The sequence below is a fragment of the Sorex araneus genome, chromosome 3 (genome assembly GCF_027595985.1).
Source record: "Sorex araneus isolate mSorAra2 chromosome 3, mSorAra2.pri, whole genome shotgun sequence".
Classification (NCBI taxonomy): domain Eukaryota; kingdom Metazoa; phylum Chordata; class Mammalia; order Eulipotyphla; family Soricidae; genus Sorex; species Sorex araneus.
The window spans coordinates 201,874,760-201,901,396 of record NC_073304.1 but is presented as its reverse complement, the minus strand read 5'-3'; the positions used below and the strand labels follow the sequence as shown (position 1 = coordinate 201,901,396).

The window sequence follows — 26,637 nt, the reverse complement described above, 5'->3', positions numbered from 1 at the left end:
GGCACTAAATTTCTTTATATCAATAATCTCACTCAATGTCAATGGCCTGAACCCAATAATCCAGAGACAGAGAGTTGCAGGAAAACTGATCCCAACTCCCAGTTTCCTATAAGAAACACATCTGAATAGGCAGGGTAAAAACAAAGCCAATGTCTGGAAAATAATCTTATGTGCAAACAACTCCCTTTAAAAGGCAGGGGTGGGGCCCAAGCTCTAGTACAGAGGGTACAGTGTTTGCCTTGCACGGGGCTGACCACAGTTCAATCTCCAGCATCCCATATAGTCCCCTGAGCACCTCCAAGAGTAATTCCTGAGTGCAGAACCAGGAATAACCCCTCAGCATCACTGAGTGTGACCCAAAAGAAAAAAAAAAAAAAAGGCTGGCTGAGGTGGCCATACTTACATCTGACAACATAAACTTGAAGTTGAAAGAGGCTATTAGGAACACTGATAGTCTTTTTTGAACAAAGAATCATTACAACTAGAACCACTCACACTCATATACGCACATAATGATATGGGTCATCGAGTATTAAAAACAACTGATAACAGGCTGCAGGAAGATATTGATAGTAACGTAACAGTAGGAGGTGAATTTAATACTTCTCTATTAATGCTGGATAGATCAAGCAAGCAAAACTAAACCAGAAACACTGACCCTGAGAAAAAATGGAAGAGATGGGCTCGCAGATTTATAAAAGAGCCCTTCATCCTCCAAAAGTTGAGTATACATTCTCCAGTGCACATGGCACATTCTCCAAGAAAGACCATATGCCAGTTCACAAAACATATCTCCATAAAACAAAGACAGAGGGGGGTGAGACAATAGTATAGGGGGATAAATAAAAAGTTTACTTCAAAGGCCAGAGAGAGTACGGTGGGTAGGACACTTATCTTGTTTTCAGTTCACCTAGGTTCAATTCCCAGCACTACATATGACTCCCCAATCTCAGCCAGGAGTGGTCACTAAGCACTGAGCACCACTGGGTGTGGCCCAAAACAAACAAACAAAACTATGGTATCTTGAGCCAGTGAGATAGCTCAATAGGCTGGAATGCATGCTTTGCATGTAAGACACCCAGGTTTAATCCCTGGAACCTCATGGTTCCCTGAACAATACCAGGAGAGAACCCCCAAGCACCATGCCAAGAGTCATCCCTGAGCGCTTCCAGGTGTGGTACAAAAAACAAAGCTATTGGCATCTTATGCTAACCTGCAGGAGAAAATCAAACAGGTAGCAGAGAATCTAGATGGGCAAACAAGTTTAAGTAATCTAAGCAAGAGTTGACAGTAAGTGAAGATATTGAAGTAAAGATTGGAGATAGAATCAAGAACAATTTTGCAAGCTTCTGGCTCAGACAGAATGGCTAGAGGTAATAATTAGTAAAACACAGAAAACTGGGAGCTAGGAAGATGGCTCAAAGAGCTGAAGTATATATTCTGCATATGGGAGCCCCAGGTTCAATTCCTGGTATTACATGTATGTAATGCTAAGTATGACTCCAAAACATAAACAAAAGACGTGAGGATATGTGAAATTACAGGAAGATCAAATTTACAGACTTTCTAAGGGAGGAAATAAGAGTTCAACAGGCTGTGAACTTCTCATAAACACCCTAACATAACAAATGGGCTTAGAAGTTAGGTGAGGGAGGCTGAAGAGACAGTATAGCAAAAAAAGGCCTTACCTTGCAAGCTGCTGGCCTGAGCTCAATCCCTGACACCTATGAGCACTGTGCCCTGAGTGCAAAGACAGACATAAGCCCTAAGTACCCCCAGGTGTGGCCAAAGAGGAAAAATGGGGGTGGATTATATTTGGGAGCTACAGCATTCAAACAGTAGCAAAGGGATGATTACATAAGAAAAAAATGCATATCAAATGAAAAGACAAGATGCAAGACATGATGCAGGAGAGACTAGATGTTGGCAACAACAAGAAAAAGGCTTTCTATGAAGGTCAGAAAGATTTCCAGGCAGCATATGGTTCCCTGAGCCTCGCCAAGATTAATCCCTGAGTGTAGAGCCAGAAGAAAGCTCTGAGCACAGCTAGGTGTGGCCTGAGACATAATAACAACAATAATAATTCTTAAAAAAAAGTAAAAAGAAAGAATGCCATGGAGGTAAGAGGAAATATAAGCACAATTTTTTTTGCAAAAGGAAACACCTATGAAACACCTAGGAAAACAATCACCTGGATAGAAATATTGCCAAGGTCTAAAGAGAAAATGAAAAGCATTCACTACGTTTAGCAATACAATAGTCATTACAGGTCATAATGAGAGCAGTCAGTAGCATGTAGGGCAGAAGATTAGAGGAGCTTGAAATAATGAATGGGTGCTAAGGAAGCAGGCACAGCACTTATGAAAATCTTGGCCGTGAAATGGAGCAAAAAGATAGGGCAGTAGTGCAAGGGCCAAAGGGAATGTGACCAACAAAGAGTGGTTTTACAAAAACTGGGAGCTATCAGAGCACGTCAGAATAGCAACAGGGCTTGATTTCATAGAAAAAGGAATACACAAAATGTAAAGAGGATGGTTCAAGGAGGGGATTCCTCACAGTGAGGATTCCTCATAGTGAGAAAAAATGAGGACAAACTCAAGTTTGAGATCAAGAATTGAAAGGAAGGATTTCTGTCTAGAAGAGAAGAAGGGGAAAATGTTGATTTAATGACACTGGAGAAAGAATAAAGTTATTGTTATGGAATATGGAAGGCCAAATTACGAGAAGAAAAAAATAATAAGAGAAAGAAAAAGGACAATCTCAGAGCACCTGCAGTATTTGCAACAGCTTTGTGGTGAGGAGATGGCACAGTGTATGCCTTGACCTGTGTGCAACCCTGGATTCAATCACCAGCAACTCAAACCTTAATAAAAAAAAAAAAAATGGTGGGGTGCTTGCTTTGTACACAGCTGACCTGGATTTGATCCCCAACATCCCATATGCTCCATATGGTCACCTGAGCACCACCAGGAGTGATTTCTGAATGCAGAACCAGGCGTAACCCCTGAGAATCGCTGGTGTGGCCTATAAGCCAAATAAAGATTTTTTTTCAAACCTCGCACTATCTTCTCATCTCCTTCCCTAACCCCAGCCACCTCTCTTTCTCTATCCATTAAAAATAAAAAAAATGAAGTTTTTAAGAGTGAATGACATTTCAAGGCTCAAGAGAAGAATATTCCAATATGAAACAGTAAGGAGAGAGAGAGAGAGAGGCACAGAGACTGACACAGGAAGACAGTGATAAGGAAAGATAACGCACAAACAGAGATAAGCATACAAGATGAAAAATCAGACAAGTTGCAAGTCAAAGTAAGGAAAGAAGAGAAAAAACACCAAGTACATGGCGAGACAGGACTAGAAAAATCAGCTATGGTCACTCTGGAAGGACTTGAACACCAAACCTGAATGCCATTCCTTGCCACTTATTAAGCATGTTAATTACATAATTCAGCAGCCTGTATCTTATCAATAAAGATAATACATAACACATATAATGCAATATTGATTGTTGTCAGGTACTGAAAGCAATTAGTGCAGTGCCTGACTCACAATAAATGCTCAATGATGGCAATGATGAGGGTTGTTATTATTTTTGGTTTTACTCTGAAAAGAGAAGAAAGCCTCGGGGGCTGGAGCGATAGCACAGCGGGTAGGGCATTTGTCTTGCACACGGTCGACCCGGGTTCAATTCCCAGCATCCCATATGGTCCCCTCAGGAATCAGGAGTGATTCCTGAGTGCATGAGCCAGGAGTAACCCCTGTGCATCGCTGGGTGTGACCCAAAAAGCAAAAAAAAAAAAAAAAGAGAGAGAGAGAGAGAGAGAAGAAAGCCTCTCCAGGTTTCTGAATAGATAGGAAACAGGAAAAGACTAAAATCAGATAACACAGTAAAAAGGTCACTGCAACTGAGCAAGCTAGAGATAATGAACACCTGTATAAAAACAGTGATGATAGGGAATCTAAAAGGAAAACTGAGGGGCTGGAGTGATAGCACAGCGCGTAAGGTGTTTGCCTTGCACTCAGCCGACATGGGTTCAATTCCCAGCATCCCATATGATCCCCTGAGCACCACCACAAATAATTCCTGAGTGCAGAGCCAGGAATAACCCCTGTGCATCGCCAGATGTGACCCAAAAGGCAAAAAAAAAAAAAAAGGAAAAACGAGGAGGGGGAAATGAAGAGGTGACATGATACAGTTATTGGCATTTAAATATCATACTCTGAATAAGTCCTAGTATTGTTGTTTTTTCTTTAATTAAAGCACCATGACTTGAAGTTATTCATAGCTGCAATCAAAGTATCTTTTACTAATGATCTCCTACTACTCTTCCTACCTGGAATCCCAGTTTCATGACTACTTAGATTTTAAAGGGTGTGTGCATAAATAGAACTTTCTCTAATGATTACTAAACTGGCATTTTGAAATAAGAATAAAGACTCTTTAAAGAGGAGCTGGAGAGATAGTACAGCAGGTAGGGCATTTGCCTTGCATGTGGCTGACCCGGGTTCAATTCCCAGCATCCCATATGGTCCCCTGAGCACCACCAGGAATAATTCCTGAATGCAGAGCCAGGAGGAACCCCTGTGCAATGCCAGGTGTGACCCAAAAAAGAAAAAAAAAAGAATCTTTAAAGAAAAAAATACTCAGAAAAATCATCAAGTATTAAACTTTAAACTTTATTGCAAAAATTTCATTTTCATTTGAGCCAACAGTGCTATACACATGCTAAAAACCTGAGGTTAAAAGCAGGCAGTGGAATAATTCTCATAATGTATCTAACCTGAGATGGTCTCAACTTGATACTAATTTTCCAAGACCAATACCTCTCATCCTTTTCTTCACAGTATTTCATTAAAATCAATACTTAAAAGTTAAGGACATGGAGCCAGAGAGATATGACAGCGGGTAAAGAACTTGCCTTTCACACAGCAGACCTGGGTTCTATCCCCAGCAATTCCTATGGTCCCCCATGCCCACCAGGAGTGATCTGAGTTCAGAATCAGACACACGCCCTGAGCACTGCTGGGTGTGGCCCAAAAACAAAAATTTTAAATTTAAAAAGCTAAGGACAAAATCAGGGATGAAACCAACCCAGACATTCCATTTCTGGCATTGCCGGTGCTGCCTGGAGCCACTGAGCTCTGGGTGTGGCTCCAGGACCTTTAGCACCTCCAGAGAATAGCCTGGGTGTATCACCCCAACTCCACCTGCAATGCGGGCCCCCTGAACACCTCTTGTACCGCCCCTGCCCCCATGCTCCAAAAAAGTTAAGTATGTATATCAGATATAAAGCCCAGGCACTGCCAAAAAAATAAATAAATAAATAAGAGGAGGAGATGGAAGAAATAAAAACAGCACTGGTTAAAAAAAAGCACTGATAATATAGCTCAATGTGACATGTGACAAGTGCACTTTCCATGCAGGAATCCCCAGAACCATGTAATCCCCTGAGCACCTTACTTTATAATTATTTATAAATATTAGTTGTTGGGCTGGAGAGATAGTACAAGTAGTGACTTGCCCTGCATACGGCCGACCAGGGTTTGATCCCGGCATCCCATATGGATCCCAAGCACCACCAGGAATGACATTTCCTTAAGATCCATTTCCACCCTAGCTATACTATTCCTTACAATAATCTCACTGCTGACACAACTTTAATTTTAAGGCAAACATCTGATAAACATATACTCTATGCCTCATGTTGTTCTAAACTCTGAGAAAGTGATTCACAGTGCAGGCTATCATTCACTCCTGTGTAGTGTCAGAACAGATTCCTCGAAGCACATCCATAAACTGAAGTAAATCTGAGTGAAGGCTCAGGAATCTGTATTTCTTTATACTAAGGGCCACCCCTGGCTCAACAAAACTGGCAGCATTCAGGGGACCATATTCAGTGCCGCAATTTGGACCACTGTTTCAGCCGTGTGCAAGGTTAGTGCCTTCTGTTCTGTGCCATCTCTCTGGCCCAGGAATCTGTTTCTTTGGAGCTCTAAAACAGGCTGAGGAGAGAGATCAATGGGCCGAGCTCATAGTATGCAGAAAGCCTGCATTCACTCCCTGGCACCACATGCTTTCCTGAGCATGCCAGGAGCAATCCATGAGTAACCCAGAACTGGGAAGCAGATACTGAGCAATGCCGATTGTGCCTACCCCTCAACACCCAAAAAAACTCCACTTTTTTTTAAAATGTTTTTGTTTGGGGGCCACACCGACTGTGTCTATGGCTTTATTCCTGATTTTCTGCTCAGGGGACCATGTGTGGTACTCAGGGGACCATATGTAGTGCTGGTCAACTGCCTGGAAGGCAAGCACCTTATCTGTCAACCTAAAAACTGTTTTTCATTTTATATGTGTTTGTTTAGTATTGCAGAAGACACTTAGTGATCTTGACCTCATTAGCCTTTTTTGGTTTTTGGTTTTTTTGGGTTTTTTTTGGTTTTTGGATCACACCCAGCGATGCACTCCTGACTCATGTACTCAGGAATTACTCCTGGTGGTGCTCGGGGGACCATATGGGATGCTGGGAATCGAACCCGGGTCAGCCACATACAAGGCAAACGCCCTACTCACTGTGCTATCACCCAGCACTCATTAGCCTTTTTAAAATATATATATTTTTATTGAATCACCATGAGATAGAGCATTACAAAGCTGTTCATGATAGGTTTCAGTCATACAATGTTCCAAAACCCAACCCTCTACCAATGTAATTTCCCAGTACCAATGTCCCTAGTTTCCCTCCCATCCCCCCAAGCCACCCCCCACCCTCTATGGCAGGCACCTCTCTTCTCTCCCCCCGCCCTCTCTCTCTCTTTCATGTGTGCGCGCATTTTAGATCATTAGCCTCTTTTTTGCTACTGTTGTTCTATTTTGGGGGGCCATATCTGGTGATGATCAAGGGAACACATGTGGTACCATGGTTTGAACACGGGTCAGCCTCGTGCACTACCTCTAACTAGCCTCTTTTTCACTGCACTTAGATCACCCTATCCCCTGACATCCCAATAACACACAGTTATTTAACTACGTGAACATACAGATGTTCCAATCTACTGCCTTTACACATGTTACACATGTCAACAGCACCATTACTACCCTCCCTACTATCTACATACCCACCTCTGTTAGCATGTTTTTCGTTCATCCTACAAACCTATTTCAACCTCTCTGAGATGTATGAGCCGTCCAATATCTCCTCAAACATACCAAAAAAGTAACTAGAGGTGCTACAAGTATTAAAAGTAAAGTTAAGCTACCAGTTTAGTGCCAAGGAGATAGTGCTAGAGGCTGAAGAACACGCTTTACAAGCAGAAACTTTGGATTCAATCCCCAGAATTGGTCCCCCAAACATGGCCAGGAATGACTCCACAACACCAAGTCAGGAGTGCCCTCCACATCCCCCCGTTAAAAAAGCACCTTGGGGCCAGAGCAATAGTATACAGCAAGTAGGGCATTTGCCTTGCACGTGGCTGGCCTGGGTTCTAACTTCAGCACTCCATATGGGTCTCCAAGCCTGGGAGTGACCCTTAGCAGAGACACAGAGTTAAGTCTTGAGTACCATCAGTACAACCAAGTGAAGAAAAAAAAAGGAAAGAAAAGGAACACACAATCACTTAGAACAAAGTTTGGCTTGACAATGATGTATCCTAAAGGTAATAAGAATTCAATGAAGTAATGCCATGAGACAATTTGTTTGTTTACCTTTTAGAAAGATCCAAACAATGGCCATGTGGAACTTAGATTGAAGGGGGAAAGAGGTTGAAGAACTTAAGTAGTAGTGCCATAATCCAAGTAAGAAATAAAAACAGGGGGCAGAGCAATAGTACAGTGAATAGGGCACTTGCCCTGCATGCAGCCAACCCAGGTTCAATCCCTGGCACCCCAATGGTCCCTCAAGCTCCACCAGGACTGACTCCCGAGTGCAGAATTAGGAGTAAGCCCTGAACACCACCAAATGTGGCCCAAACATGTGTGTGTGTGTGTGTGTGTGTGTGTGTGTGTATGAGAGAGAGAGAGAGAGAGAGAGAGAGAGAGAGAGAGAGAGAGAGAGAGAGGATCAGAGATATAGCTCAGGAGTAAGCTGTGGTACTTGTGCACACCTGGGCATGTGCGTATTTCATTGTGATTCCGAGCCAGAGAACAGCGGGTAAGGTGCCTGCCTTGCATGGACCCTACTCGAGTTCATTTCCTGGCACCATCATCACGAGTTCATAAGGTTCCCTGAGCACCATCATCAGGAGTGATCCCTGAGTGTAGAGCCAGGAGTCAGCCATGCAGAATCAGGAGTGGCCCCCCCCCAAAAAAATATATATATATATAAAAACTTTGTGACCCTTGGCAAACACCCAAACTAAAGCTGTGCAGGCACTGAGGCCAGAAATGCAACCCCCTAGCAAACAGGTGTGAGAGCACCACAGCAACCCCTGAGGAGCACTACAATGATACAAGCCCACAACTATCTGAGCTGGAAGCCATCCACCAGTGGGCACTACAATAAGTAAGCCAGCACTGGAACCAGTTGTGTGGGCACTGGCAAGCACTACAAGCACATGTGGGCCCTTATCATTGCAACAACTGCCACACTAAGAGATGGAAGGGCAGAGGAAGAATATTAAATTTGTTGTGAGAGGAGAAAATAGTACAATACCAGAAAAATTTCTGGTTTGGAAGAAAAGGGAAATGGGAAGCCATTTATTTGTAAAGATCAGGAAAAAAGAACAACACATAAATAAGAAAATGGTGCTGAAGACAAGTAGCCTTGTAGGAAATTGCCAACGAAGAGGCAAGGGGGAAAAAGTTAAACCTATTCTAGCACCTGTGGAGGTCAGAAAGTTAGGACAGAATGCTGGGGATAGAGAGGGAGTATCACACCCATCATTTCATTCCAAGCATTAGCCAAGTCTGTAAAATAAGCTGGGGAGACTAATGCATGCACTGGAACAGATAGCTCCTGTTTTCTGTAATGAAGGAAGAAGTGGGTGGGAGCGAGAGAGGAAACTATTGTCCTCAGCAAGAGTACCAAGTGGCAGATTTCATAATGACCGCCTCTGTCTACTCGCTTTGAGACACCATGGCAACTGGGAACCTCAGAAAATCAAGGAAGGAACACAGAGAGTAGAATTTGGGGAGCTGATGGGGGATGGGAGAATGCTCCGGGAAGGAAAAGAAAAGCCCCAAAGAAGCCAAAACTTCCCAACATTCTTACAGGCCCAATCACAAACAGAGTCAGATATAAGACGAAAACCAAAATTAAAGCCTGTATTTCTCATGTTAGAGTTTGAGAGAGATGAGCAGAAAGACAGGGGAAACGAACTTCCCGGTCCTCTCAATAGCGGCTATTCTCAATACGTGAATTATAATTAACAGTGTATGGTTGCTGAAATCAACATTTTCAAACCTAAACTTCCAAGTTTTAAGTCAAATATGCAAAAGATTTAGGAAGATTTATCTAGTAGAAAAAAAAAACTAACATCACAAAGGACTCCTTATAATAATTATACCAGTACGGCACATTTTACTTCTGTAGTTATTAATTTCACTTCCATCACCAGACTTGTTTTGGAGGTTTTTTCAGTTACTGTGGTGGCCATACCTCTGTTAGCTCCAGGGCCACACAAGAGGTGAACAGGGAGGTATGCAAGATCGGGGACCCACTTAAGGTATCCAGATGCAAATCCTGTGATTTCCAACTTCAGCCACTTCCCCAACCCTATCACTACAGTTAAATAATCACTGCAAACTTGATTTGAGACACTAAAACGAGAAACCTTCTTTCCAGATCAAATATAAGTATGTTTAGCATAAACGAAAACAATTCCGTTCTTTATAACTTTTAGTCGAATTATATTCTATTAATATCTGTTTTCAGTGGCATTATAAGACTCATTAAAATGTCATCAGGGTCAGGGTGGCCAGAGAAATAACTAAGGGCGTTTGTCTTACTGTGGCCAACCCAGGTTTGATCCCCCACTTCCCATATGGTCCCCTAAGCCTGCCAGGAATGATCCCTGAGTGCAGAGCAAGGAGTAAGCCCTGAATACCATCAGATAAAGGCCCCCCAAACAAAATAAATTTAAAACGTCATCAGAGTCAAAGAGATAGTACAGGGATTCTAATGCTTGCCTTGTAAGCACCTACTTGATCCAGCTCAGAAGACCATATGGGGTGCTAGGGATCAAACTTGGGTCATCCACATACAAGGCAAGGGCGTTATCTACTATACTATCTCTCTAGCCCCCCCTTAATTTTTTTATACATTGAAATTTTTTATATAATAATAGTATGTATATTCCCCCCTCCCTTCTCTTTCCTTTGTTGTGGCTGCAATGACCACACACATGCACACACATACATACATACATACATCTTTTCATTGCAGTGCTCACCAGGGATTGCATCCTTCAATTTGGGTACTTGCACAGACCTAATTTAATTACAGTGTAGCCAGAAGCTGTTTGTGGTGCTGTGGATCAGAGACAGCAGAGATGCCAGGCATACTAGCAGTGGCATCAGGACACGCTCAGCAGCAGCACTGGGGATGGTTCCCACAGTGCATGACGGGAACTTAGGCCACTGAGCTCATCCCCAGGGCCCAATATATAAGTGTCTATTTCTCATCGCTGACTGAATCATCCAAAACCAGGGCCAACTGCCTGCATAGGAAAGGACCAAGAAGATGAAAGGGATATTAGTAGAATGAACATATTATCTTTGTTGACTTGTATTTTATTATTATTGTTTCTTTAGGAAAGTATTTTCTTAAAGTATTTTTTTCAGTGGGAGGGAACCTGGGCACCCTAGTGGAAGAAAGACAGTTATAAGACTGGTTTTGGAATATAGTATGTTTTAAACCCAACTATAAATAACTTTGTAAATCATAATTTAAAAAATTTAAAACCACTCCCAGATGTGACTCAGTCTCACATCATCATCTTTGTTTCCTATGGAAGAATGAAATTTATTTATATTTATTTAAATTTATTATATTCAATAATATGGACTGGAGCGAGCGATAGCACAGCAGGTAGGGCATTTGCCTTGCACACGACCAACCCGGGTTCAATTCCTCCGTCCCTCTCGGAGAGCCCAGCAAGCTACCGAGACTATCCCATGGCGTATTCTAAATCCCAAAAGCAGTAACAAGTCTCACAATGGAAACGTTACTGGTGCCTGCTCAAGCAAATCGATGAACAATGGGATGACAGTGCTACAGTACAATAATACATTAAAATTCACATTTAATAATATTACATTTAACACCTCTACATAAATGTTTAAGTCTGTGACAATAAAAAAATACTCCAAACTCAATTGAGTGGCTGTTTGCTTCTATGACAGGTACATGCAAGAAACTTTTCAGATTATTGGGGTTGAAGCGATAGTACAGCAGGTAGGGCGTTTGCCCTGCACTCGGCCAACCCAGGTTCGATCCCCAGCATCCAATATAGTCAGGAGTAATTTCTGAATGCAAAGCCAGGAGGAACCCCTGTGCATCGCCAGGTATGTCCCAAAAAGCAAAAAAAAAAAAAAAAAAAGAAAAAGAAAAAGAAAAAAGAAAGAAACTTTTCAGATTATTTCTAATTACAAAATAACTCAAAAGTCTTGAGATTCTTCTGGTGAATCAAATACCTATAGGCAAACTATTTTTAAAAATCTGAATACTAGGGGCTGAAGAGATAGCACAGCGGGTAGGACGTTTGCCTTGCACGCAGCCGACCCAGGTTCAATTCCCAGCAGCCCATATGGTCCCCTGAGAACCATCAGGAGTGATTCCTGAGTGCATGAGCTAGAAGTAACCCCTGTGCATTGCCAGGTGTGACCCCCCCCCAAAAAAAAAAGTTAAAAAAAAAATCTGAATGCTAACAAGCACCTGCCACAGAAGCAAGTCTGGGGGTGGGAGGGAAACTGGTAGCATCAGTGGAGAGAAATGGACAGCTGGAACACTGTATGCCTGAAACGCAATCACGAATAACTCTAATTTGGCAATTCACAGTGATTCAATTCAAAAATTATTAAAAAATTTTTAAAAATCTGAATTCTAAAAATTTAACAACAGGGGGCTGGAGCAATAGTACTGCGGGTAGGGCGTTTGCCTTGCACACAGCCGACCTGGGTTCAATTCCCAGCAGCCCATATGGTCCCCTGAGCACCGCCAGGGGTGATTCCTGAGTGCAGAGCCAGGAGTAACCCCTGTGCATCGCCAGGGTGTGACCCAAAAAGCAAAAAATTAAAAAATAAATAAAATAAATAAAAATTTAACAATATTGGGGGCTCGAGCAATAGCACAGCGGGTAGGGCATTTGCCTTACACGCAGCCGGCCCGGGTTCGATTCCCAGCATCCCATATGGTCCCTTGAGTACTGCCAGGAGTAATTCCTAAGTGCAAAGCCAGGAGTAACCCCTGATCATCGCCAGGTGTGACCCAAAAAGAAAAAAAAAAATTAACAACATTGGTAAAGACCATAAAGGAGAAAGGAATATAAGTTACATTCAAGTCCTTCCTGAGTGAACTTAATAACCATCTCATTCCAAAGCAACAACTACTATTTTACCATCCCTGCCCCGGAAATTCTCATCCGGATATGTATATACACACGCACACATGCAGTAAGTACAGACTGCTCTCAAATAAAGTTGATCAAGATGTTTCACAAGCAAAAGTTGACTATTTGCCACTTGAGCATATATTTTATGAAGGTTAAAAGAAAAACAATGAGAGCCACACCAATGGTACAGCAGGTAGGGCATTTGCCTTGCACACGGCTGACTCTAGGGGAGGGAAGAAGACACTGGTTATGAGATCCTGAGTACTGCCAGGTGTAATTCCTGAGGACAGAACCAGGAGTAACCCTGAAGATCACCAGGTGTGACTCAGCCCACCCACCCAAAAAAAGCAAAAAAAAAAATTTTAATTAAAAAATTAAATTTTATAAGAGAAAAACAAATGAAAATTTCAAATACTGTAAGATCAATTATAGGATAAGTGACCACAAGACCCAACTGTGGGTGTCTAACCTGTTTCCAACTGGACTTCCACCAAGAATGTCAAGAGCACACTAGCTGACAAAACTGATCACAATCTTTAGTTCCTAGTGTGGGATGATTCCAATCAGTTGTTTCTCAATCTTTTTCCGATTGTTTTCTTTTCTCAGTCACTTCTCTGTCTTCTTTACTTTTCACTTCTCTCTGTGGCACCTTACTCTCCTGCCATGAACACAGACACACACACACACACACACACACACACTCACACACACACTCAACTATTTACATGATTTTTCACCTGTGGAATATTCTGGAAGCCCTCAGGAGGTAATGAAGTCTCTTGGCTCAGAAACATTAGTTTAGATTTATACTGCATTTAAATTTTTTTCTTTTATATTTTTTCTTTAAATTTTTTTTAAATGTTCTGCATTTTTGGCATGTAAAATAATCTGACCTCAATAAGTAAATATCAATATCCACACCACTAGGCAGTTCTATTATGTGCCCTAATCATATAAAAGTTATCATATTAAAATGCCCCCATTCCATCGTTAATGGTCATTCTTCTCAAATGTCTGATTAAATACTACTAGTTAGGTTCAGAAATGTATCAGATATTATCAATGTTTAGCAGATCATATTTAAAAACAAAAGGTCAGAGCAGAGTCATCTATACATCTTTTTTTTGGGGGGCCACAGTTGATGGTATTCAGGGAATCTCACTCTCAGCAGTGCACTGGGCTGCTCATTTAGCACTTGAAACCGAGTCCTGCAGAACAAGAGTCATTCTCGGTTTTCTCATCTATATAAATCGGGTTAAATTCTCAATCTGGTTCAGTAGAGTTTTAGGAATCTGTGGAGTTAATCATCATAATTAACTCATAGAAGGAAGCAGAGGGAAAGCTCAATGCTAGAGCAGATCTCTCATGAGAAGTTCTGGGTTCAACTCCAGTCACTACATACACACACAAAATAACAACAAAATATAATTAATTTGTTTTACTCTCAGCCTTCACAAATATAGTTGATACTACTGCCCCTTTCAGAAGCCAGGATCCAAAAGTTCTAAGGATAACCACAAGGCACAACAGTCACTTTCAATAAGACCCAAAGGTTTCACACAAAGTCTATAGCTTGAGTGTATAAAAAGGAGCTGAATTACTTTATGACCCATTAATAATAGAAGCGGCGAGATAATAACAGTAGCAATAGCCACAACTAACTTATATTTATCTTGAGTGGATCTATAATCTCACCACAGAGGATACTTTTTAAATCACATGGATAGCTTTAAGGAAAAAAAATGCTGTAGCTGGAGAGATAGTACAACACATAAGGTGTTTGTCTAGCACACGGCAGACCAGGTTCAATCCCCAGCATCTCATATGATCCCCTAAGCATCACCAGGAGTAATTCCTGAGCATAGAGTCATGAGTACCCCTGTGCATTGCCAAGTATGTAGCCAAAAAAATAAAAGTGCACCAATGCCAAGCCAGTATCAAATGAATCAAACTTTTGGGGACTGATTCATTTCTTAAGGCTTCCCAAGTAACTCAAATGTACTAAAAAACCAAGAGCCACTATTTCAAATGCCTTAGTCAACGAAATTCAAAGCAAATGAACAATGGTTCCTATCTCATACATTGGCTGTTATTCAATCATTATCAATAAGTAAGAATAATCAATGTTACCTTTCATTTTGCTGCTGTGCAGAGGATTCATCTAAAGCATGCCAGGCAGGCACCCTACCAGAGTCCATTCCCAGTCCTGTTTCCTGGCACTCTTTTGTTTTGGGCCACATCCAGCTGCTCTCCGGGCTTACTCCTGGCTCTGGCTCTGTGCCCAGGGATCATTCCTGGTAAGGCTTGGGAAGCGTATTATGGCACCCAGGACCAAATTCTAGTCTGCTCCATGTAAGATAGATGGAGCAGACTAGACCTTCTTTCTCCAACCCATTGACTCTTTTGAGGGGCTACACCAGTGGTGCCCAGGAATTACTCTTGGCAAGGCTCACAGGACCATATGGGGTGCAAATGATAGAACCCAGGTCAACTGCATACAAGGCAAGTACCTTATCCACTGTACAATCTCTCCAGCCCATCTTAATTATATATAGGGAACTATATTTCCAGAGGAAAATAAGAGCTCTATTAATGACCCCTTATTCTTAGCAGCCATTTATTGAGGACTTGGCTTGCCAGACATAGAATATAACTTTGTTTGGGCTACTCTTAATTAGAGCTCCTAGGCTACTATTGATATGGTGCTCAGGGCCACTACCAGCAGGGATGCGGGACTGTGGACTGTGCAAAGTCAGGGCCCAAACGCTGAGCTCCCTCAAACAAATCATGTACTCCAGAATGTAACTTCTTGACATAATAAGGCAGTTCACTGAGAGATTACTACAAAGTTGCCAGCCTCTGCAGAAGTCATATCAATCACCAAGAGTGTTACATTAATCCAAATAGAATAAAAACTGAAATTCCTTAACCTAAACTCATTCACTGTGTCACTCAAAGACCTAGAGTAAAAAAGAGAACAGAAAAAATGAGAGGAACATTCGAAAAAGTACATTTGGTGTTATGCAACCCAATTTCAACTAGTGTGTGGGTAGGCCTCCGACACCAACAAGCACTTCTCAGACAATCTTCACACACAAACACAAAAATTCAACTCAATTCTGACATAATCTACCAGGGATAACATCAGACTCCAGGGTCTTAAGGCTCATTCTGCCAAGTGCCCCACTTCAAAGATAGTGACCAGTGTTTCTGACCAAAACATTACAGACTGGCAGCTCTCAGTTATTCCCCTTCTCAGACTTCAGGTTCCCAGTCTAACCCAGATTGCTTTCCATGCTTCTGACCCACTGGCTATAAATCAGAGGTAAATACATCTTCCTCGGGTTCAATTTATTTACCAAAGCTGTTCTCAAAACTCAGCAAACCTGTTTGCTCGCTAAATTAATTTAGCACAAAGGAACAGCTAGATGGAAGAGATACATGGGGGCAGGTGGAGGGAACAGAAACACATGAAATCTCCACGTGTTAGCTCTTCAAAGCCTCCTCCTCTTGGGTTTTCAGAGACTTCACGACATAGGCATGACTGGCCACTGGCAACTGAGCTGAATTCCCAGCTTTTCTCTCATACTGGGAAAGAAAGGGGTATAGGCCCAGACATTACAACACAAATCATCTAGGTTGGGGCTTACTCTCTCAAGCCTGTGTTCTCGCTAGAATATGTTACTCTCCTTGCTTGCTTTTTCCACTCTGGAGAAACCCGTGCTCTCTCCTGCACATGTATTACTCTCTTTCTCTCCCCCACATCCTTCTAAATAAACATCATTCAATAAAAACTCTCACTCTATACATATACACAAAATTATGTGAGCTTGTTCCTCTGGCAGCCACCCTCCTACTTTTGCTCCCCACAAAGCCACCTCATTAACATACCACCACCTTGAGCACTCTCAACAAGCAATTTCAGGAATTTTGGGAATTGGTGAACAAAAACTGTGGATAAAGGCTAAATATGTAAGAGAAGGGCTGGAGAAACAGCAGGTAGGGTGTTTGTCTTGCATGTGGTAGACCCAGATTCGATCACCTCGCATCCCATATGGTCCCCCAAGCACCACCAGGAGTAATTCCTGAGTGCAGAGCAAGGAGTGAGCCCTGAGTATTGCCAGGGATAACACAAAAACAAAAATAAGTAAGTTACTGTGTAAGAGGTATATATTTTAGTCATCTAAATGAACAAATGTGTTTCCTGGGGTCAGAGCAATACTTCAGTGAGTTAGGGCATTTGCCTTGTACAATCTCCACATCTCACACGGTCCCCTGGGCACCACCAGGAGTAGCCAGAAGTAACCCCTAAGCATTGCCAGGTGTGGCCCCCCAAAAAATTATTTCCTATAAATCACAATATTGCAAAAAGATACTTGCAAAATCTGCACTCCTGGCAAAATACTTTTTTTCCTCACTCATCGAAACTTTAAGTCCTATGACATAGGAAGAGGTGAAGCAACTTGGCTAAAATTTTCACTGCTCTTTTCATAACAAAATCAGTGAATTTAATAGAACAGGTTTATTTTTTAAAAAATAGAACACAACCATGAACCATCTCTCTCTTACCTCATGTGTAAGGCCAAACCATCCTGTAGGCTAGAGATCCCTAAGTCAGAAAGAGTATCTGAGCCAACGGATGCTGGTGACAGAGAGCCCTCCTTCTCCTCTAGCAGGTCCAGCTTCACCAAGCTGCTGATCTCATCCTCTGAGTTATCCTCAGATACGGAGCCAATTATAAATCGGGAATGCTGGTTCAGCTCCAGAGATTTGGCCAAGGAGGAAGGTTCATCCATTATTCTCTCACAATGAGCTCTCACAGCTACAGAGAAAAAGAAGACAAAGTGAGAAATGCAGGTTTGGGATGATAACTTTTATATGCAGACAGTCACAAGACAGTCACATATACCTCATATACGTACCACTGTGGACGTTTGGAAGAACTTGAGAATTAGTTCCCTTGAGCTATTCTGTTTCAGAACCTTAGTTTTTTTGTTAGGGAGAAAAATCTGATCAGGGAGGTAAATTAAAAAATATTTCCTTTATCTCAAAGAAATCCCTCTTTAAAAGCTATGTGATTTCCATTCTCTCAATTTGGTGATGTCAAGTTATGATCAATGGAGAAATTTATGTTATGGATTGAAGTTGCTTATTGTAATTTTGCAATTTCAGTACAATAGTGGGACATGTAGGGTTAGAGTTTAGGGAGAGTGGTGGTGGCTTATTGGCAGAGGGTGAGGGTGGGGGAGGATTTGGATCACACCTAGCAGTGCTCAGGTATCAAATCTGCAGGACTCAGGGAACCATATGTGTTGCTGGGGATTGAACCTAGGCAAGGGGAAATGCCCTACCCTTATACATACTACCTCTCCAGTAGTTTAATTTGGCATTTAGAGTAAACAGCATTATCATCTACCTCCACTGTACCATGTTGGGCGCCAGATGTTGCGTGAATATCCATGCAGTTGGAGGCGCTGAGACAAGAAACTCAGAAGAAATGTATGTCACAGAGTCAGGGAGAACCTGGACCCTCCATGACATAAATTTCTTCCGTGTTCCTTGTCTCAGCGCCTCCAACTGCACGAGTATTCACACAACAACATACTACCTCTCTAGTAGTTTATTTCGACATTTAGAATAAACAACATTATCATCTGCCTCCAAACATTGTATTGTGAAAGTGTATACTATGAGCCTTAAATAAATGTGTACAAATCTCTGAAGCAAATTTCAGAGGGGTATTTTCACATTTAAAACACCTGTCCTGGGGAAGGAGAGATAGTACAGTTATAGTGTGTAAGTTACTTTGCCTTGCATGCAGATGACCTGCATATCCCATCATCACATAATAGTCCCTCAATCCCCACCAGAAGTAATCCCTAAGCAGAGACAGGAGTAATTCCTGAGCACAGGCAGGTGTCATCCCAAAACAAAAAACAAAACCAAGTACAACAGGTAGGATGCTTGCCTTGCATGTATCTGACCTGGGAATCTCCAGCATCACATAAAGTATCCAGAGCACCATCAAGAGTGATTCCTAAGTGCAGAGCTGAGAGTAAGCCCTAAGCATTTCTAGATGTGACCTAAACCAAAACAAAATAAACAAAAATGCTTGTCACCACTATGTTTTTTTCTTACTTTTTTTTCCAAGGGAGAGGTGGGGACTACACCCTGTGATGCTCAGGGGTCGCTCCACTGGCAGTGAGTGGAGAATCATGCAGAGACAGGGATCAAATCAAGATTTCCTACTTGAAAAGTATGTGCTCTGTTAAATTACATCTTTTAAAAAGTCATTCAAAATTATCTATTCAGGGCTCTAGTATACTGAAGTGATATACAAAGAAAACTAATCTATCTAATTTAAATTTGCAGTTAAAAAATGGATGTATCATCTCAATTAAATACAAGTTTTTTACAAACGAAGCCTTACTAGTCAGGATAAGATACTGTCAATCACTAGCAAAGTAAAAGACCAAAATATAATTCAAAGTCCACAGCAACAAAGAAAATCAATATTAAATGAATTATTATTCTGCCATCCTAAAAATCCTATTAAAAATCTCTAAAACTTATTTATTAGCTCAGTTAGCTTTGCAACTGAGAAACTAATAATTTCCAGTCCTAATTTTGAGGTGCTAGGTATGCTAACATAATAATGAGTAATTTTTTATAAGCGACAGCACAGCAGATAGGGCGTTTGCCTTGAATGTGGTCGACCCGGGTTAGATTCCTCCGTCCCTCTTGGAGAGCCCAGCAAGCTACCGAGAGTATCCTGCCTACCGGCAGAGCCTAGCAAGCTCCCTGTGGCGTATTCGATATGCCAAAAACAGTAACAAGTCTCACAATGGAGATATTACTGATGCCCACTTGAACAAATCGATGAACAACGGGACAACAGTGCTAAAATGCTATAAAACATCATGATATAAAAACAGAAAGCACTTTTTTTTTGTTTTTCCTTCAGAGGGCAACATAAGGGGAGAAGGGAGGCATATCCAGTGATGCTTGGGGAACCTTACTACAAGGTTCAAATCCAGGGTTACTGCATGTGAAATTAATATTCTTTATCACTACACAACAACAAGATTAAAGGTTTGGGATGGAAAGATAGCTCAAAGAGTCAGAAAATAGGGACAGGACAGTATAGCGGGTAGGGCGTTTGCCTTGCACACAGCCGACCTGGGTTCGATTCCCAGCATCCCATATGGTCCCCTGAGCACTGCCAGGAGTAATCCTGAGTGCAGAGCCAGGAATAACTCCTATGCACTGCCAGGTGTGACCCAAAAAGCTTAAAAAAAAAAAAGATTTAGAAAACATGTCTTGCCCAAGTTCAATCCCAAACACCAGAAATGAGTCCCTCATGCACAGCCAGGTTGCTGTCCAAAACAAATATTAAAAAATTTCTTTTAAGTCTAGAAATTACCATTAAACATGCAAAAGTTATACATGCACAAAGATTCTTTTTTTTTTTTTTACATGCACAAAGATTCTTAAGAAATGTGTCATCAGGTGGCTGGAGTAATAGTATAGCGGGCCTTGCACATGGCTAGCCTGAGTTCAATCCCCGGTACCTCATCTGATCCCCCGACCCCCAACAAAAGTGATCCCAAAGCACAGAAACAAGAGTAAATCTTGAGCACCACTCGTGCAGCCAATAAAGAAAGATTTTTTTCTTAAAAATAAAAAAGTTTAAGGGGTCAAAGAAGTGGCTAAATTGTAAAGCGTATGCTTCACATGTATCAGGCCCTAGGCTCAATTGCTAGCATCTATCGAAAAAGAAAAACAAAAGTTTTCTGGGCCAGAGTAATTGCAGTTAGTAATTGCCTTGCACATGGTCAACCCAAGTTCAATCTCCAACACCACACATGGTACCCCAAATCTGCCAAGAGTAAGCCCTGAGAATAGTCAAGTGTGGCCCAAAATCAAACAACAACAACAACAAAAAAAAAACTTTTCAAAAAAGAATTTTAAATATGTCGATTTTGTAAAGAGTCTGTTTTCAGAACCTTAGAGAAAAGTGTTTAAAAGTAAAAAAATGAGGGACTGGAGAGATTGCACATCAGGCAGGGCGTCTGCCTTGCACGCAGCTGACCCGGTTCAATTCCCAGCATCCCATATGGTCCCCCAAGCACCGCCAGGAGTAATTCGTGAGTGTATGAGCCAGGAGTAACCCCTGTACATCGCTGGGTGTGACCCAAAAAGAAAATAAAAAAGAGTAAAAAATGGGAATATGGGGAAATGGAAGAGAAAGAGGAATTTAGGAAGGAAGGAAAGGGAAAGTGTCAAAAAAAAAAATTCTAACACCAAAATTTCAGACTGGCCTCTCTGATGAACAACCCAAAGTTGGGGAGTCCAAGTCTTCTTCGATGCTTTAGAACTGTGACTAATCAGGCCAGAGAGATAGTTTAGATGGTAGGGCATTTGCCTTGTACATGGCTGACCCAAGTGTGATCTCTGGCATCCCATACGGCCCCCTGCACACAGGCAGGAGTAATTCCTGAGTACAGAGCAGGAGGTAACCCTTGAGCATTGCAAGGTGTTGCCCCAAAGCAAGTAATACTAATAAAAATAATAAAAACAACAATAGTAATAATAACAATAATAATAATAATAACGACCAGAGTAGTTAAGGTACTTGCTTTGCATGTGGCCAATTCTGGTTTAATCGTCATCACAGCAATGTAGTCCCCTGAGCACTGTCAGAAGTGGCCCCAAAACGCCAAACAAATATAGATCCAAAACAAATTTGATCTCAACTAACAGAAAACAATGGCTGCCTTCTTCTCAGAGATATAAAGGAAGACACTCGGAAGGAGGTTCTAGTTTACAATCTGCCTGAAATTAGATGACCACACAAAACCATGCCATGATTTTGATTCCATAGAAGAAGAAAGGATTAACAAAATATCCCTGAGCCTAAAAGGCTCTAAAACAACAACTTCAAATGAATCTTTCCCAGCCAAGAACTTGAAGGCAGACTTCCCCTAAAGGCTTACAAAGACTAGAAACAGTTCAGTGTCAATAACTAAAGATCCTGTCTAGCAATCAATAGCTCTACTAAATGGTATTGCCAGGCACCAGCCTACAACCATCAGAAAAGAGAGGTCGGATATGAAAAAATCACTGAACAGCTATCAAGACACACTAGAGGCTGCTCCATAGTCTGTCCCATTTCCACTGACTCTAGTTCTGAAATAAAGAGAGAAGGTGGTGAATTGTGGTCCCATATGCTGCATGTTCCCTACCTTGCTCCTACATCTTTGTGGAAGGCACCTTTTCTTTTTTGGCTACACCTAGAAATGCTGGGTGGGAAGCTTGGAAAGCTGGGGGAGAGGGGGGTAGATATTAAAAAAAAAAAAAAAGGATAGAAACCAGGACCCTGCATGTTATTTACCATATGAGCCATACACATCCCTGGCCCAGTGAAAGGCTACTTTTAGAAGTTACAGCTAACTATTTTAGAAAATGAACATAAAAACTTAAAAACGTTATCACAGTATTAAGAAGCATTATTTGAAGAGTCAGAGATATGGCTTGGTATATGCACAAGGCTCGAGGGTCAATTCTAACAACCACCCCCAGCCCCCCCACCCCCCCCAAAAAAAGCATCAACAACACAGCATTATTTGCAACTAACCTCTTAAAATTCTTATTGTCTGAGCAGATATCCACCTCCAAAAAGAACTAAAGAGAGAAAAAAAAGAGAGATTTGAAATATTTTTAAGAAACCCTCATTTTAATCAATTCCTCTTATTGAGCACAATATAAAACTAATAATCTCCAAAGTGTTTTTCAGATAAAATCTATTATTTATCTTGAAATATAGTGATTTAACTATCCATTAAAATGTATAAATCAAAAGCATTTCACATTCACTTTTTTATAAAAGTAATAAACAATAATCCAAGCTTACCATTTCATCATGGTATCTTTTTCAATTGTATACCTCAATGAACACATCCAAACCTATGACTTACAATGTTTCATCAAAATAGGTAGTAGTGGGAAGAGAACCACTGGATTCTCTACGAATCAATCTAGGGTCTAATGTTTTGGGGGCAATAACTACCCCCAAAAAATGGGCGAGAATATCGAGAGAATATCCCTCCCATTATATAAAATCCAAAACTTCTAAGGTGTCATGATGTCTCCTAATTACTTCCCAAATCCTGCACAGCCTTCTAAGTGGAACAATTTAAATATATCCAGAGCAGAAATCCTCAACTTTGACTATGTAAGAAACATGTGTGGTCAATTTTAAACCCATGTCTTCTAAACTTAATCCAGTTCTACTGAATCAGAATCACTGCTAAAAGCTCAGAAATCCAAATATTAAGTTCTCCAGCTGTCAGATAATGATACAAATAGTGGCTTAAAAAAACAGAGCAATAGTACAGTGGGTAAGGCACTTGCATGCAGCTGACCCAGGTTCAATCCCCAGCACATAATACAGAACCCCAAGCCAGTCAGGATTAACTCCTAAATGTAGAGCCAGGAATATGCCCTGAGCACAGCCAGGTAAAATCAAAAAAATACAAACAAATTTAGGCTTAAAATCTACTGGTCTATTGGGCCAGAGTGATAGTATATCAGAAAGGGTGCTTGTTTTGCATACAACCAACCTGGGTTCAATGCCTGGCATCCCTATTGTCCTGTGAGCACTGACAGGAATGATTTCTGAACACTAAGCCAGGAGTAAGTTCTGAGCACCACTAAGTATGACTCAAAACTCAAATGAGGAAACAAAAAGCTACTGGTCTTGGGCTGAAGCAATAGTACAGCAGGTAGAATATTTGCCTTGTACATGAAAGACCCAGGTCTTTCAATCCCTGGCACCCCATATGGTTCCCTGAACCCTGAGAGGAATGATCCCTGAGCACAGCACTAGGAGTAAGTCCTGAGTGCCACCAGATGTGTCCCAAAACCAAAAAAATTTTAGAAAACTACCAATCTTTTAGGGAAAACAAAAATGAAATTCCACTGGTCCAGTGTAGAGAAGAAAACAGGAAGAACCTATTACAGAGATAGGAAAATCCAAAACTTGTAATAAATACTGAACGACAATTAAGGACAGTATGGGTTCCATATGTGACCTGGAGTTAGAATTTACCCAGTTGTGTAATCTGGGCTTATATTATTCCCAAATTTGTGGCAGAGAACAAAGTGATATGAGAAGCCAGAGGATGAAAGATGTAGGATGATGCAACGGAGCTCGAGTCAAATCTAGAAGTCAGACTTAACACTGACTTTACCAAATATCAGCAATACACACGAAAATTCACTTAATAGCTCCAAAATTCCCTCATTTATAAAAATTTAAAGATCATCTACATCCTATCAGACTGCTGTGAATAATGATAATAACAAAAGGGTTTAATAAACTGATGCACAGATACCTGTTTTTTAAATAATGGGTGATCAATCAGAAAACTAGGAAATTAATTTAGAGAGCTACAACTAACAATTTTTAAGGCAGTTTAATATTTTCTTTTCTTCATTACAAATAAAATTTCAAAATACACTTTTCAGTATTTAAGAAGATATTAAAAGAAAAGTTAGAAAAAATTCAAAAAAATTTACTAGAGTTGGGTCAAAACGAAAAAGTACAGCAGGTAGGGCACCTGCCTTGCACGCAGCCAACCTGGGTTAAATCCCTGGCACTCTTATGGTCTCTCCTTAAGCCTGCCAGGAGTGAGCTCTGAGTGTAGATCCAGGAGTAAGCCCTGAAAACCACTGGGTCTGCTCCCTGGCCTCCCCAGCAAAAAATAAAAATTTACCTCAGTTATCATGCAAATATAACAGATCTGGCACCACACCCTCCCCCAGCATATCCAGATCCCTCCACCATAATCCCATTTATCTCCCAGTTCTATCCCTGCCTTCCCTTAACTAACTTTTTTTTTTTTTTTTTTGCTTTTTGGGTCACACCCAGCAATGCTCAGGGGTTACTCCTGGCTTTGCACTCAGGAATTACTCCTGGCAGTGCTTGGGGGACCATATGGGATGCCGGGGATCAAACCCAAGTCGGCCGCATGCAAGGCAAACGCCCTACCCGCTGTGCTATCGCTCCGGCCCCTTAACTAACAACTTTTTAATTACATAGAAAATGTTCAGTGTGCTCCATACTTCATTAGATAAGTACTGTTACATAAATCTTTGTAACACTTATACATAGGTGATGATGTCCTTAAATTTTATTGAGAGTTTTCCAAAAAATATCTTCAAAATACATGACTAGGGGCTGGAGCGATAGCACAGCGGGTAGGGAGTTTGCCTTGCATGCGGCCAACCTGGGTTCAATTCCCAGCATCCGATATGGCCTCCTGAGCACCGCCAGGGGTGATTCCTGAGTGCAGAGCCAGGAGTAACCCCTGTGCATAGCCAGGTGTGACCCAAAAAGAAAAAAAAAATACATGACTAGTTCTCACTCCCCTGTCCCTTCCACTTTATTATATCGCCAGAGAATAAGAAAAATGAGTTAAGTACCTAACCAATGATTTTTTTTTAATTTCATAGGCCAAGACACAATCAGAAATCTGACAAAAGATATGAATTCTTTCTTTTGGGAAGGTTGGGTCACACCCAGTGATGCTCAGGGAGTAGTTCCTGGCTCGGCACTCAGAAATTACTCATGGAGGTACTCAGGGGACCATATGGGATGCTTAGAATCAAACCAGGGTCTGTCACATGCAGGGCAAGCACATACCTACTGTGCTATTGCTCCAGCTGCCAATGGATCCCTTCTTGACAAAAATGCACTCTCAAAGTTTTACCTACATATAAATCTAGATGATCCCTAGACCCTTACCTTTAGGTATTAAAAAGAGGACAAAGAATGGAGCTGGACATCTGGAAGAGGCTCTTAAAGCTCCAGCCTTACCACCTCCAACACAAGGACTTTTCCCGAATTCAGTTGTAGGATATTCAACTTATACAAATCAAAAGCCTTTTAATCCAAAGAGAGAGATCAAAGGGCAGAGCATAGGCTGTTCATGCAGGAGGTCAGGCATTATCCCCAGCACCACATAGTCCTCTGAGTAGCACCAGTAGTGACCCTCCCACCCCCACCCCAGCAGAGACACATTCCCTGGTCCTCCCATGGAACCATGCGGACCAATTGCCTGAGTATTACTGTCCCTGGGGACCCCTGAGAACTACTTATGGGAGGGCGGGTGGGCAGGCAGGCAGACAGGCCAACCTTGCCTTTTCTGACAACACAGATAAAACTGAAAGGGGTCATGTAACAAAGTAAGTCAAAAGGAAAAAGGCAAATACCATATGATCTCACTCATAAGTGATAAAAAAAAAAAGGGAAGAGACAATGACCAACAAAAAAAAAACTGTTAAACTATGGCCACAGGGGCTGGAGCAATAGCACAGAGGGTAGGGTGTTTGCCTTGCACAAGACCAACCCAGGTTCAATTCCCAGCATCCCATATGGTCCCCCGAGCACCACCAGGAGTGAATGAGCCAGGAGTAACCCCTGTGCATCACCAGGTGTGACCCAAAAAGCAAACAAACAAAACAAAACATCTATGGCTACAGAACTGAGATTAGCAAGATTAGCAAGGAGGGTGAGAAAGGGCTGAAAGGGTCAAAAATACACTAAGATTGAGAAATACTGGAAACTTGGGGCAAGGGTGGTACGGGGTCCATGGCAGATGGTAACACAACTTGTTGTATAAATGTCTATGGATATTTATACGCTCATAAATCAAAGTCACCTCAATTTTTCTAAAAAGTAAGTTTTTTTTTAAAGCCAGAGGGCCAGAGAAGGTACAGGTGGGGTAGGTGTTTGCTGTGCATGTGACTGACCCATGTTCAATCCCCAGCACCTGTGCCTCTGACCAACCAACTGTCTATAAAGGAGAGGTTTCACTCCTGAAATTTATATGGAACAATAAACGCCCACGAATAGCTAAAGCAATCCTTGGAAAAATTAAGATGGGTGACATCACCTTCCCCAACTTCAAACTCTACTACAAAGCAGTAGTAATTAAAACAGCATGGTAGGGGCTGGAGCAATAGCACAGTGGGTAGGGCATTTGCCTTGCACGCGGCCGACCCGGGTTCGATTCCCAGCATCCC

General features: G+C 41.6%; 1 protein-coding gene across 7 annotated transcripts in view; it reads right to left on the bottom strand.

Annotated features, from left to right (window-relative positions):
• Positions 1-26,637, bottom strand: part of ACACA (acetyl-CoA carboxylase alpha) — a 322,844-nt gene that overhangs the window by 226,355 nt on the left and 69,852 nt on the right. For 4 of the 7 annotated variants that reach the window (XM_055130189.1, XM_004608595.2, XM_055130190.1 and 1 more), the window contains 2 exons: positions 22,187-22,233; positions 17,119-17,371 (listed from right to left, as the gene is read on the bottom strand). In XM_055130189.1, the coding sequence (XP_054986164.1) occupies positions 17,119-17,371; positions 22,187-22,233 (300 nt within the window). The remainder of the gene's footprint in view (positions 1-17,118; positions 17,372-22,186; positions 22,234-26,637) is intronic. The other 3 variants (XM_055130193.1, XM_055130191.1, XM_055130192.1) reach the window with 1 other exon arrangement.